Source organism: Pituophis catenifer, unplaced genomic scaffold (assembly GCF_029215685.1).
Source record: "Pituophis catenifer annectens isolate HBS135680 unplaced genomic scaffold, rPitCat1.0.hap2 SCAF_3, whole genome shotgun sequence".
NCBI lineage: Eukaryota > Metazoa > Chordata > Lepidosauria > Squamata > Colubridae > Pituophis > Pituophis catenifer.
Genome location: NW_027256883.1, coordinates 7,505,214 through 7,519,109, shown reverse-complemented (window position 1 = coordinate 7,519,109; position 13,896 = coordinate 7,505,214). Strand labels below are relative to the sequence as shown.

Genomic DNA, 13,896 nt, shown 5'->3' with positions numbered 1-13,896 from the left:
AAATTTCCACTACTGGTCTACCAGAACCTGTCAGAACCTGCTGGATTTCACCCCTGCTCCTGAGTACCCTAGAGTTATGCATTCTAAAAAAAATTCACAATATTGAGAAGAGTTTAGAAAATACAGAAGGAAATGATTAGGCATTAAGAGAAGGAGTTCTTTAAGGAGTTCATTAAGAGTTCTTGCAAATTTTTCCTTCAGAAACTTTAAGAATCTTAAGCTGAGCAGTCTGCTTTATTTCATTTTTCTTTTCACTTTCAGGAAAAATGAAATATTTTCCAAACAAAAATGAATGTCACATCCAAATTAGGCTGCTTTTCAGTATTTTTTAGATTGTTCCTTCTTCTATGTTGTGATAACATGTTTGCACACTTCTTTCACAATATATTTATGCTAATGCTTTAACTTGGAAAATTCAGAGAAGAAAATTAAGAGTGTTCTCTGTTTTTCTACTCTAGTTTTGCAGCTTGGGCCACCTAAGTTCTCTGGTCCAATTGTAGCAGCATCAAGTGCAGGCCAAGGAAAATGTCACCCTTAGATCCCGAAAGAGATCTACTTTTGTCCTCTGGAGATTCCTCCGGTGATTACCAGGTATGTCAGCAATAAAGGTAGCACTTGAGTGGTGGTAATTGTTATTTGCAAAGTACATTTTCTTTTTTAGCTCATGATAGGACTTGGGGATCATTAGGAAGTTATCAGCCAATACCATAGAATCCTATGGCCAATTGAAAATCTTACTACCAGTTTGCTATCCAGCTTCTAATTTTATATAATTATATCCTGTCGTTATTATTTTTACAAATAACTGAAAGCACTGAACATACCTACTATGAGTAGTGCGGTGGCTTAGAGGTGGAGCTCTTCCCTCACAATCAAGAAGTTGTGAGTTCGATCCTAGGTAGAGGCAGATATTTCTCTCTCTGGGCATAATGAGACTATATCTGCTGAAACAACAGCATTGGCAACAGGAAGAGCATCCAGCCAGTAAACACTCAGCTCCATTTGGTTGCCCAAGATTCCACCCCGCAAGAGATTATGGAGTCTTTAAAAGAAGAAGATGATGATGATGACTGAACATACCTACTGTAATACTCCTTCCTCTTACCATTTCCTATATAAAAGCATTGAGGAGTTGGGGATTGGACTGAGAGAAAGCTGTTGGTCCAAAGTCACCCACCCACCTTTTATGCCTAAAACAGAACTAGAACTCACAGTCTCCTGGTTTCTGGCCTGGTGGCTTGAAAAGCAGACCAAACTGGCTTTCTAGTGCTCTCTTCAAATGTTTTCATGCAACTGGAATTAGGCCCAATTTCTCTTAGGATTCTGATTAAGATTTTGTTTGCTAAGATTTTGGCTGAAGCAGCATCCCCCTTTGGTAGATTGACTGTATTAGATTAGGTTTCATTTTCTTTACTAAAAAAAGAAAAGTACCCCATACTCCCTGTAGAATAGAATAGAATAGAATTCTTTATCAGCCAAGTGTGATTGGACACACAAGGAATTTGTCTTGGTGCATACGCTCTCAGTGTACATAAGAGAAAAGATACGTTCATCAATAATCATAAGGTACAACACTTAATGACAGTCTTAGGGTACAAATGATACAAGCAACAAAATTACAGTCATACAGTCCTAAGTGGAAGGAGATGGGTGGTGGGAACGATGAGAAGATTAATAGTAGTGTACACATGCATATATAAAATCCCCTCTGACCATTATGAGTGAATTATATCTTCCACAATCTTGGTCTACTACAGATGCCTTGGATTGTGAGGGTTCTGTGAAGTTTCTTAGCTGTTTCTAGTCCTGCATTCTTCTGAATAGAGACCTCTGATGTTGTTTCTGGGAGCTCTTGGAGCTACTCTCCCAGTTTAGGACACACAATCCCAAATGCTCCTACCACTTCTGGGACCATATTGTCCTTAAGAATTTGGTATTTCTCCAGCTTCCCATACTCCTTTGTGATGTTGTTGTCACTTGGCACTGCTACATCTATCAACACTTCTGCCTTATGGATGTATGGTTAAAGATAGATAGATAGATAGATAGATAGATAGATAGATAGATAGATAGATAGATAGAAGATAGATAGATAGATAGATAGATAGATAGATAGATAGATAGATAGATAGATAGATAGATAGATTGATTTCCTGGAGCCTCCAGAAGAGCGAAAACGGCCTCCCTTGGGCTCTGGAGGCCCTCCGGAGGCCAGAAATGAGCCCATTTCTGGACTTCTGGTACTTCCGGTAGACCCATTTTTTACTCTCCCCAGACTCTGGAGGCTTTCCTGGAGCCTCCAGGAGGGCGAAAACGGCCACCCCCGGGTGCCGGATGCTCTCCAGAGGCTGGAAACAGGTGCGTTTCCGGACTTCCGGTACTTCCAGTAGGCCTGTTTTTTGCCCTCCCAGAGCCTCCATGCATGCCATGCACTTACCTGGCATCCAAAACGGGCTGCGTGGAGACTCTTGGAAGGGGTGGGGTGGGCGGGATCAGCCAGTCCTTGGAACAACTGGTTCGGCGAACCAGATTAAAATTAACATCTAGTTTGCCTGAACTAGTCCAAACCGGCTGAATCCCATCCTTGTAATAGATTTGGTTTCTATTTTCCCACCAGCAACAATCAGGAGACCGAAAATCTGTCTCACATAAACTGTTAGAATGTCCCTTATGTACCTAATGGCAATCAAGATTAAACCTTATAATTGTTCACAGTTCTAACTGTTTTTGCAAGAGGTGGGCATGAATATCTCCTGTGTGATCACTTCTCAGAAATTTCTAAGAAGCCTGCATAATTCTCACCAAGAGCTGCAGCTCCTAAAAGCCAACAGGTTCTTCCGTCATGTTATTGTTAGCTGCTAACTTTTAAAAGATTTTCTCACAGTTCCTTTTTTTAAAATATTTTTTCATATTGATTACATGAATGTTTTTTTTTTTATTTATGTTTGGTGTTGGACCATAAATACATTTTAATTGATTGATTGATTGAAAGCTCAGAAGGGCTTTAAGTGGATGGGATAAACGTTAGGGGTGGGCTTCAAATATTTTAGCAAGGGGTTCTCTGCCCGGTCTCTGGGTGGGCATGGCCATGTTTCGGCATGGCTTAGTTGGCCTCCTGCACCATGGCAGGGGGGGGGCGTTTTTGCCCTCTTTGGGCTCCTTGAGGCTTTCCTCAAGTTTCAGGAAGGGCACAAATGGCCTCCCAAGGCTTTGGAGGCCCTCTGGAGGCTGGAAACAGGCCCATTTTTCACCTTCCCTGATATAGATAGATAGATAGATAGATAGATAGATAGATAGATAGATAGATAGATAGATAGATAGATTGATAGACTGATAGATTGATTGATTTCCTGGAGCCTCCAGAAGGGCAAAAATGGCCTCCCTTCGGCTCAGGAGGCCCTCTGGAGGCCAGAAATGGGCCAATTTCTGGACTTCTGGTACTTCCGGTAGACCCATTTTTTACTCTCCCCAGGCTCTGGAGGCTTTCTTGGAGCCTCCAGGAGGGTGAAAACGGCCACCCCCAGGCACCGGATGCTCTCTGGAGGCTGGAAACAGGCGCGTTTCCGGACTTCCGGTACTTCCAGTAGGCATGTTTTTCACCCTCCCAGAGTCTCCACGCATGCCGTGCACTTACCTACATCCAAAACGGGCCATGTGGGGACTCCAGGGAGGGGCAGGGTGGGGTGAGCGGGGCTAGCCAGGAGTGCATTCTCCAAACTGCACAGAATCTTAGCTAGAGGTTGTCCCGAACACCTGCGAACCCCCAGCATCCCTCTCCTGCCTATGATCATGTTTATTATCAGAAGTCGAGTCCAGTTTTATTTATTCTGATAACTGTATTTCCCCTTAAATTGCAGAGCTCTGGACTGTCCACCTTAATCCCCGGTCCGAATTCCTACAACAAAACAAGCAAGACTTTTGGTACAATGGTGCAACTATTTAATCTTTTAATAAGTAGGGATGGCATGTGAACTATATTGAAAAAAAAATAAGTAGATGCATTCACAAAATGGCTCCTGGGGGGAATAGGTCATCTATTAAAAAGCCTTATGGCGAATATACAAATATTTACACATTGATTGTCTTTGGGTGGGGCTAAAGACATAAAGCCAACTGCTTTATCTTTGAAGAAAACTTTAAGAAAACAATGTTACTGGAGGCCCATATGTGCTTGTGAAAATGAAAGAAAAACATTGATGGGCAGAATAGTTTCAGCTGAAAAGGTGGTTGAGTGGCTGTGATAGGAGCAGGCCAAAAGACTGAAGGGACCCAGCAGGATGGACAAGAAATGGGCACTGCAGAGCACAGGTGGGTTTCAGCAGGTTCTGACCAGTTCTGGAGAACTGGTAGCAGAAATTTTGAATAGTTCGGAGAACCAGGCTGCCCCCCCCCCATCTATTCTCTGCCTCCCAAGTCCCAGCTGATTGAGAGGAAATGGGGATTTTGCAGTAACCTTCCCCTGCTATGCCCACCAAGCCACGCCCACCAAGCCTCACCCACAGAAATTTTTGAAACCCACCACTGCTGCAGAGTCCATGTAGTCACTTGTAAGGGTGAACAATCATGGGGGTGCATCGGGGCCATGGCTTCAAAACTGGGTTGTAAATAGCTTTGGGGGCATCTGGCATAACTTCAGACAGCCATTAAGTGACTGGTAGTATGTAACGGATAACCTGCATGGACAAAGTTTCTAGAACAAATTAGTATTTTTGCTGCATTATGTTATTGGCCATAATCATGACTTATGATAATTTTGTCCTTAGACCAAGAATTAAGGCAGGACTTTCATCGTATTTGGCCTGAAGTCATGTAAGTATATTATGGTACAAAATACAATATTTTCTTTGCAGGAATGAAGGAAGCAGTCCAACTGTTACATAATATACCGAAAGGAAAATAGCCGCTCTACTCTGCCCATTGTGACTGTTGAAACAGGATCCTCTGTGAAGGATGGAAGTTCACCCAGCTCTGTTTGATCTTAACCCACTTTGGATGAATGTCCAGACACCTTAGATTCCCAAGAGAGAAAATGAGGATTTTGAACTCAGTACAGGGGGCAGATAAGGGACCAGTTTCCCTGGAGAGCAGCTCATTCCCATTTGAGAAATATGAGGGGTATTGAGAAGTCTTCATAATGAAAAAAAAAATGTTGGTTTTCTGAAGGAAAGATAGGATAGAAACCAAATAAGTAAAATATTGTGAGGATGCCATAGTTATGATAATATTAGACTCTAATTAGACTCTAAAGGGTGGTGGCAAGGAGTAGCACAGCTCCCTCCAGCCAGAGCAAGGTAATGGCGCTGCTGTGGTAAGGTGGGGCGGGGCAGCATGGGAACAAGTGGGCTGAAGCAGTTTGGGTTCTTCTTACCTGTAAGAAGTCCCATCCCAAAAGTGTTGCAGCAGAGAAAAGCAGCTTTGTTGAATGCTGCTTCTCTCCGCCGCAGTGCTTTCCAGATGGGACTTACAGGTCCGAACCCAAAGCGGTGGCTCACAGCTGCTAAATTTCACTGTGCTGCAGAAGATGCATCAGGCCACTAGCAAGAACAGCGATGGAGAGAAGCAGCTAGTGTCTTGGGGGCAGTGTCTTTGGGCAGAGAGCACGTGCAGTGTCTCCCCGAGTGCCTGAGGCTCGCCCAGCACCAACAAGGACCAGAAGAAGTGGCCATGTTGTGACCAAGGCCAAAGTAGTGATTACCAAACACAATTCAGTCCTCAACAAACTTATTTCGTTAAAATAGCTGAGAATGAATTCATTCTCAGCTTAGTCCAAAACAAAATTCTTAATAACCAGTCCTATGGCCTTATCACCAACCTTTGATGTCTTTGGCAATCTGCCAATGGCTTTTCTTGGCAAAAACCCCACAAAGTTCAAGAGACGCTGACAAGAAGCACTGGAAGCAAAGTTGCTTTTCTACAAAGAACCCAACAGCTCGTTGCTGCTCTTTTAAGCCTTATGGGAGTGGCCAATCATCTTCTGGCCTTACTCCTGAGTCATCCTTTTTGCTTCAGCTGCTCTTGCCTTCTGGCAGCTCTCCTCATACATGCACTAGGAACAGGCTCCTCCTGTTCCTCTGCCTCTCTGCTTTCTGCCTCTGGACGCTCTGGAGTCCGTGCATTGCTCCCAGATGGCCCTGGCCCCACCTCTGCCTCCGACGCAGAGCCCTCATCCGGGCCTTCCCCAGCCTCCAGGACTGGCCTATTGTCCTCCCCAGCCTCCTCACTGTCTGACTCCTCTGCCAGGTCCGCAGGCTGCTGGCGGACCACAACAGGCTACAAGATCAAGCAACATCTTGTGGCCACTTCTTCCAGTCATTGTTGGTGCTGGGCATGCCTCGGGCACTTGGGGAGATGCTCCACATGTTCTCCCTTTCTTCCAGCGCTCGTGCAGGGAACCCAGGCTTGGAGGAGCAGCAACGGTTTGGAGCTTGTTAAGGAGGACCGCTTCGCCCCAGCCATGCGTTTCCCAGCCTGGGCTGCTTGCAGTAAAAAGCATGCAATATGCTGCTGCTAAGCACACACAAGCGCTGGAAGAAAATTGGCCAATGGTCAGCTGCAGTCAGAGCTGAACTTGGTGAAGCAGCAGATGAACTTCAGGACACACAATCTACCCCTCAAGCTCCCAATGCCCGAACCTGTGAGTTGGAAGAGAGATTCTCTGTTGTGCTGTGAATACGTATGGACCGAGTGGGCTTTTTGCTTCCCACCCCCATCTCCCCATTCCGATCCAGCATGGCAGAGACAGCCCAGTGGAGGCAGAAAATGGGGCATTTCCAGTGGTGGGTTCCTCCCGGTTCGGTCCGGTTCGGCTGAGCCGGTAGTGATGACGATATGACATCACCGACCTGGTTCTCCCCCCCCTGCCCTCCCACCCCCCCCACCCACATTATTCTTACCTTTTATTTGGTCCCACCCCCAATCTATTGCTGCCTCCTGAGTCCCAGCTGATGACTAGAGGGAAAAAAAACTGTTTAAACTCTTGCCGCGGGGCTTCAAAGGGCCATCCTACAGCTGATCAGGGTTAAAAGCAAACAAATGAGTTGGGTCGTAAGTGCGAGGACTGGTCGTAAGTGCGAGGACCTTCCAGAAATGACTCTGACCAGCTAGCCACGCCCACCTAGTCACATGACCTCCAAGCCACGCCGACAAAACAAGCCACGCCCACAGAACCGGTAGTAAAAAAAATTAGAACCCACCCCTGGGCGTTTCTATTGGCTCTTCTCTTTTTTCCCCGCTAGCCTCCTTTTGCCAGCATGAGCCAGGCAGGCTTGGCAGGCAGTCACAATCTTTAGATGGGCTTTTATTTTGTCAGCCCAAGAGGGTGGGGGGAAAGGAGCACGGAATGATACTGTAGGAAATCGGCCAGTCTTTGCAATCATCGGCCCACCTGCGCCGTCCCACCTTGCCATGAGTGATGTTGAGTTGGCCATGCCCACTCAGTCACATGACACCCCCCCAGCCACGCCCACCCAACCAGTCACTAGGAAGAACCAGTTGTTAAATTACTTGAATCCCACCACTGTGTATAAGTAAAAACGACTTGTCTTTTGGTTTCTTTTTATTATCAGGGTATATCAGTTTTCTGTTCCTTGGAGTGACCGTAGACTGATTAACATTTCTTCCAATAATACTGAAAACGCGGAAATTCCTTCGAATATGTCTAGAATATCAGAAAATTTCTCTTCTACATATGACCAACCGTTCGATTATTTAACACAAAACCTTTACTATGGATTCTTTGCCGTTATTTGTTTTTTGGGCCTGGTTGGAAATGGAATGACAATTTATCTTCTGGCCTTTTCCATTAAGAGGAATTCTTTCACCACTTTCATCCTGAATCTCTCCGTTGCTGATTTTGGAGTCATCACATCCCTCATTATGACAGAAATATTTGTGACAGTGTTAACTTTGGGTAAAAGAAATTACGTTGTCCAAACCTTTTTCTTCTTATTTTTTGAGTTCTTTTTCTTCACCTATTCTGCCAGCCAGTTTCTACTGACCGCCATCAGCCTGGACAGGTGTGTGGCTGTCCTCTTCCCACTCTGGCATCGCTGCCATCGTCCTCCATATTTGCCCACACTTGTTTGTGGCCTCATCTGGATCCTCTCCTTCCTGCTCTCTGCGGTGCACTTCATTCTCCAGCAAACCAGGGCCTTTGGAAGTTCACCTTTCTTTTACCAGCTGATTGTGAACGGTTTACTTTGTATGCCTCTGATGGTTGTGTCCACTATGACTCTCTTGATTCATATGAGGACTAAAAGGCAACGCAATCAAAGGAAATTGCTCACCACCATCTTTCTGGCTCTCCTCTTCTTCCTCCTGTTTTCTCTCCCAATGAATGTCTTTTATGTCCTTGAATATTTTGTTTCTTATAATCCCCTCCTCATGACCATTGGGATAGGATGTATGGCTCTCAACAGCAGCATCAACCCACTCCTTTATTTTTTAATCGGGAGGAAGAAGAGAGGAAAGAAGCAGCCCAGAGCAACTTTTAAGGTTGCTCTGCAAAGAGTTTTCAAGGATGAGCAGGAAAGCTCAGAAGAGCAGCAAACTACAGAGGAAAGCATATTGTGAAATGTCACTATCATTGTATAATCATTTTAAATCCATAAATAATTGGTGGGTTCAGTAAGAAAACTGATGTGATTTACTGAACAAGCTGAACACAAAACAATATAAACAGGAAATATTTATCTATGTATAATTCTCGAAGTGAAGATGTTTGTATATGAATTGTTTTGCTTATATAATTCCTTTTTTTCTTTCCTAATAAGAACTGTTAAGAGGGATGTGGTGGCTCAGTGGATAAGATGCTTGTCGATTGAAAGGTTGGCAGTTCAGCGGTTCAAATCCCTAGTGCCATGTAATGGGGTGAACTCCCGTTACTTGTCCCAGATTCTGCCAACCTAGCAGTTCGAAAGCACATAAAAAATGCAAGTAGAAAAATAGGGACCACCTTTGGTGGGAAGGTAACAGCGTTCTGTGCGCCTTTGGCATTGAGTCATGCCGGCCACATGACCATGGAGACGTCTTCGGACAGCGCTGGCTCTTTGGCTTTGAAACTGAGATGAGCACCGCCCCCTAGAATCGGGAACGACTAGCACATATGTGCGAGGGGAACTTTAACTTTAATAAAAACTGTTAGAAATAATTCTTACTGCATGATATTTTTAAAATGTATAAAACTTATCATTTTATTTATCTTTATTTGTTACATATTTTCCAAGGTTTTGTTCCTAACAAACTTGGAAGAATATATGGCTTGACTAAAAACATGTAAATTTATATGTGTATATATGCATAATGAAAATAAAGAGAAGGGGAAAAATACAAGATACATTTTCTGAAATAAAATGTGACAGTTATGATCCTCACAAATTTCAGACATAATATTCAATTATGTTTAATAATAACAGTTCATTATTAATAACTTTCATTTGTTGGGGTTTTTTAAACTATTTATTTATTTCATTTATTTCATTTACCAAACATTTATATGCCGCCCTTTTCCCTAAGGACTCAGGGCGGCGAACACAAGTTAAAAACATACAATAATAAAAGATCAAAATGATTAAAACCCAGTTAAAACAACAACAATCAAAATAAGAAAAACCCCCAAGGATCAAGGTCAACCCATTTGTTGAAACAGCCAGGTCTTTAAGTCCCGACGGAAGGAGCGGAGATCAGGCGCCGTCCGAAGCTCGGTGGGTAACTCATTCCAGAGGACAGGGGCGCCCACGGAGAATGCTCTACCCCTGGATGTTGCCAGCTGACATTGTCTGGCTTAAGGTACCCTGAGGAGGGCAGTCCTATGAGATCGAACAGGACAGTGGGAGGCGGGTAGGAGATGGTCCTGCAAATACCCCGGACCTAAGCCATGTATGGCTTTAAAGGTGAGTACCAGCACCTTGAAGCGGATCTGGAGGACCACTGGTAGCCAGTGCAGCTTGCGTAGAAGAGGGGTTACACCGGAGTAACGGGAAGCTCCCCGTAACCACCTGCGTGGCCGCATTCTGAACCAGTTGGAGCCTCCGGGTGCACCTCAAGGGCAGCCCCATGTAGAGGGAGTTGCAGTAATCCAAACGAGAAGTAACCAGGACATGAGTGACCGTGCGGAGGGCATCTCTGTCTAGGAAAGGGCACAACTGGCGCACCAGGAGAACCTGGGTGAAGGCCCCCCTGGTCACGGCTGTAAGAATGGTCTTCCAAAGACAGTCGGGAATCCAGGAGGACACCCAAGTTGCGGGCTCTCTCTGCCCCCCCCTGCCCATACAAACTGTGAACGACCTGAGAGGTAGGAGGAGAACCACTGTAAAACAGTGCCTCCTACCCCCAACCCCCCAAGTCGGTGCAGTAGGATACCATGGTTGATGGTATTGAAAGCCACTGAGAGGTCAAGTAGGACCAGGATGGAGGAACAACCTCCATCCCGGGCCCACCAGAGATCATTCACCAGAGCGACCAATGCCATTTCCGTGCTGTGCCCACGCCAGAAACCCAATTGGTACAGGTCTAGGAAATCCGTTTCCTCCAGGAACTGTGGGAGCTGTTGCGCCACCACAGACTCAACAACCTTCGCAATAAAGCAAAGGTTGGAGACTGGCTGATAGTTATTAAGTGAGTCTTAATAACTCACTTAATAACTCCAAGGCCAGCTTCTTGAGGAGGGATCGAACCACCACCTCCTTAAGGGAGGCAGGGACGACCCCCTCCCTCAAAGAAGTGTTGACAATGGCCTGGGTCCAGTCTCCAGTCACCTCCCAGGCAGCTGAGACAAGCCAGGAGGGACACGGATCCAGCAAACATGTGGAGGCACCCAGTCTACCCACAACCCTGTCCACTTTATCCACAGAAACAGGGTCAAACTCAACCCAGATACTACTCCCAAGACTTGCCCCAGTTTCCTGGATGGATTCTGCCCAGTCAGAGTCCAGACCGATCTAGATCTGAGCGATTTTATCTTGCAGAAACTGAACAAAATCCTCAGCTCTGCCCTGTAAGGGGTCTTCCCTTGCTCCCTGATTGAGGAGAGAGCGGGTCACTCTAAACAGGGCTGCTGGGCGATTTGCAGGGCTTTGGCAATAGCCATGATGAGAATTCGGACTTGTCGGACTCTAGGAAAGAGCTTTAGGCAACGCAGTACACGGCTTAACAGCAGAAGTCGGAGAGTTGTACTTCTTAAATGGATATATTACTTCTGGTATAATGGAGATGATGGTCACTATGAAATCAAAGATATTCCAGGGATTTTTCCAGTATCTCTGAAAGCTCACAAACCAATGCAACCCAATCTCTGTCAGAAAGATCTGTAAAATGATCCAAATGATCACCTCCAGGACCCTGGTAATTTTCACATAGTTGATTCCCCTCTTCCCCATGATCTCCGTTGAGATCATGAGGACTACCATGTTCAAGAAGATAAGAAAGATGATAAAGCCTTTGAATGTTTGGCTGTTCAGAACTGAAGACACCCACATCTTAAGAGGGGGCCAACGGCTGCAACGCACTTCGATACGGTCGCGCCAGCGTTTCTCTTGAGTCACCAGGATGTTCCGGGTGGGCACGACATGGAAGCGAACCAATTGGTGGTGATCCATGAGCATCAGTTTCTTTTGCTTCTTGGAATCCAGAAAATCTTGTATGTTATATCGTGGCACCACATGGCTCAGCCCATCAAAGTGATCAATCAGGTAAAATGTATAGATCAGCTTAGAGCGAATGGCATCCGCACGGGGATTCAAGTCAATTTTGGGAGTTTTCTTAGGTGGGGCAAAAGGCAGCATGGCACCTGTTTGCTGCTCCAACTCCACACAGAAAAATCTAGAAGTTCCTCAGCTGTTTCAACAATGATCTCATAGTTGAGAAGAATGACTCCAACGTTCTATTAAAACGTTAATAGGTTAAAAGCAGAAGCATGGCTAAATATCATGCAGAAATGCAGATTGAGTTCCCTTACTGGAAATTAGAGAAGCAACACAAGAAGTCACCTGACCCCTCATCAGCCAATAAGAGGAAAGAACGGGATTCTGTTTGGTTTTTGGCGGGAAAAATTATGTGCTTATATAATTCCTTTTTTCCTTCCTAGTAAGAACTGTTAGAAAATACTTACTGCACGAAATTTTCAAAATATGTAGCATTTATCATGTTATTTTATTTTTATTTGTTACGTATTTTCCAAGGTTCCATCCCTAATGAACTTGGTAGAATATATGGATTCATGAATGAACTTGGTGGAATATACAGTATGGCTTCACTAAAAATGCTAAAACATTTATGTATGTATGAATGTATGTCTGTATGTATGTATGTATGTGTTTGTTTGTTTGTTTGTTTGTTTGTTTGTTTGTTTGATTTATACGTCACCCTTCTCCAGTGACTTAGGGCGGCTTACAATGCATTAAGCAATAGGCTTCATACTTTTTGTATATACCTGCTTAGTAGGTCTTTCGCACCCGCCCCCCAGAGGTGTGCTTTTTTATACAAAGTCAGCTTATTGTCCCCACAAACCGGGTCCTCATTTTACCTACCTCAAAAGGATGGTAGGCTGAGTCAACCTTGAGCCTGGTGAGATTTGAACTCTCACAAAGTGAGAAAGCAGAGCCTTTTCTATTTTGTTGTTATTCACTTGTTTTTGTTTCCTTTTTCCTTTTCTACATGCTTAAACAGTACAGTTAAAATAAATAAATTATCAAGCTTAAGGTAAAATTGTTATTATTTAATAACTTTTTGACTATTTTGCTGTTCTCTCTTAATGCCACTTTTAGCCGTAGATGTAAAATTTAAAGAACCTTATGCTTATCAGCAAAATTAGCATGTCGTTCATAATCAGTATTCAAGTAAACTTTTTTCTTTGTCTTTAAAGGTCTAAGTTATCTAAATGATGTAATGTTAATAATCTTTTGTCTATACTGTATAAAAACCACTGTAACCAATTAATATATGGGCACACCACAAACCCAAACATTGCAAGTATTACAATAAAGTTGAGTTGCACTTTTTCCCCCCCAGTGCATGTAAGAAAGTTTTAGGAATTAGCGTTAAGCTAAAATCATAAAAATGTCTGCTCTCTTGTTCACTAACACATAACATCCAGCTTATGATGCTGAAAAAACTTTGAAATGTTTGGCTGGTCTCTTTGTTTGCCCCACAACACAACTATGCAGACAAAGTAATACTGAAAATGCAAAAGCTCAATGTGTTGCCCCTTCATTGAAGATGCTCAACTTTGTCTCAAAGCCCAATGGATCTTAATATCTCCAAGTTGCAAGATAAATCTCAGTCTCAAGAGGAAAATCCCCCAAAGCAAAAATCCAGTTCCCAGTTTATGTAATGTTCTTCTGTTCACTACACCCCCTGTTGGTGACTACCTGCATCTTCCATCACTCAGTGGGAGCCACCTATTGGAAAGAGAATGAAATTCCATGTTGGAATAAATCAACATTTTCACATTGGTGTCAGCACTGTGCCTGCCCCGGATATTTGAACTATTTTGGAACACTTCTTATCAGCAATTCCCTTGTCCTCCCCTCTCCCCCACCCCACATCTCTTGTAACTGCCTGCAGTGCAATGATATAATTGTACACCAGCTCAGCCAAAGAGACTTATTTGCAGGTGGTGGACAGGCCAAAATTTAGAACAGCTGCAATTGTATTTAACTTGCTTTGATTTTTTTTATCATTCATCAAGGAACCTCCCTTCTGTCATCCAGAAGGATGGAAACCATCAAGTCTGGATCTAAAGATGACTCAAAGAATGGTTGGGCTTCAGGACCCCTTTTATCCCACAAAGCTCTTTGCTGATTCACAAGACTGGCAGTTACTCTTAATTGCTGACTTTCAACTCTGGTAGCTGTTGATGGGATTTATAGACAAATTCCTCCTGGCCTCAGACCTAACTCC

At 44.1% G+C, this 13,896-nt stretch overlaps 1 protein-coding gene across 1 annotated transcript; it reads left to right on the top strand.

The window, feature by feature from the left end:
- Positions 1 to 5,294: 5,294 nt before the first annotated feature.
- On the top strand, positions 5,295 to 8,571 carry LOC139314323 (mas-related G-protein coupled receptor member H-like). Its single transcript, XM_070939912.1, has 3 exons — positions 5,295 to 5,308; positions 6,249 to 6,416; positions 7,566 to 8,571. The coding sequence occupies exons 1-3, from the start codon at positions 5,295 to 5,297 to the stop codon at positions 8,569 to 8,571; spliced, it is 1,188 nt and encodes a 395-aa protein (XP_070796013.1).
- The last annotated feature ends 5,325 nt before the right edge of the window (positions 8,572 to 13,896 follow it).

What these genes read in the sequence shown, in the direction of transcription:
- LOC139314323 (XM_070939912.1), top strand. An exon ending in GGCTTGGAGGAGCAGCAACG is followed by an intron (nt 6,417 to 7,565) that starts GTTTGGAGCTTG and finishes TTTTATTATCAG; the next exon opens with GGTATATCAGTTTTCTGTTC.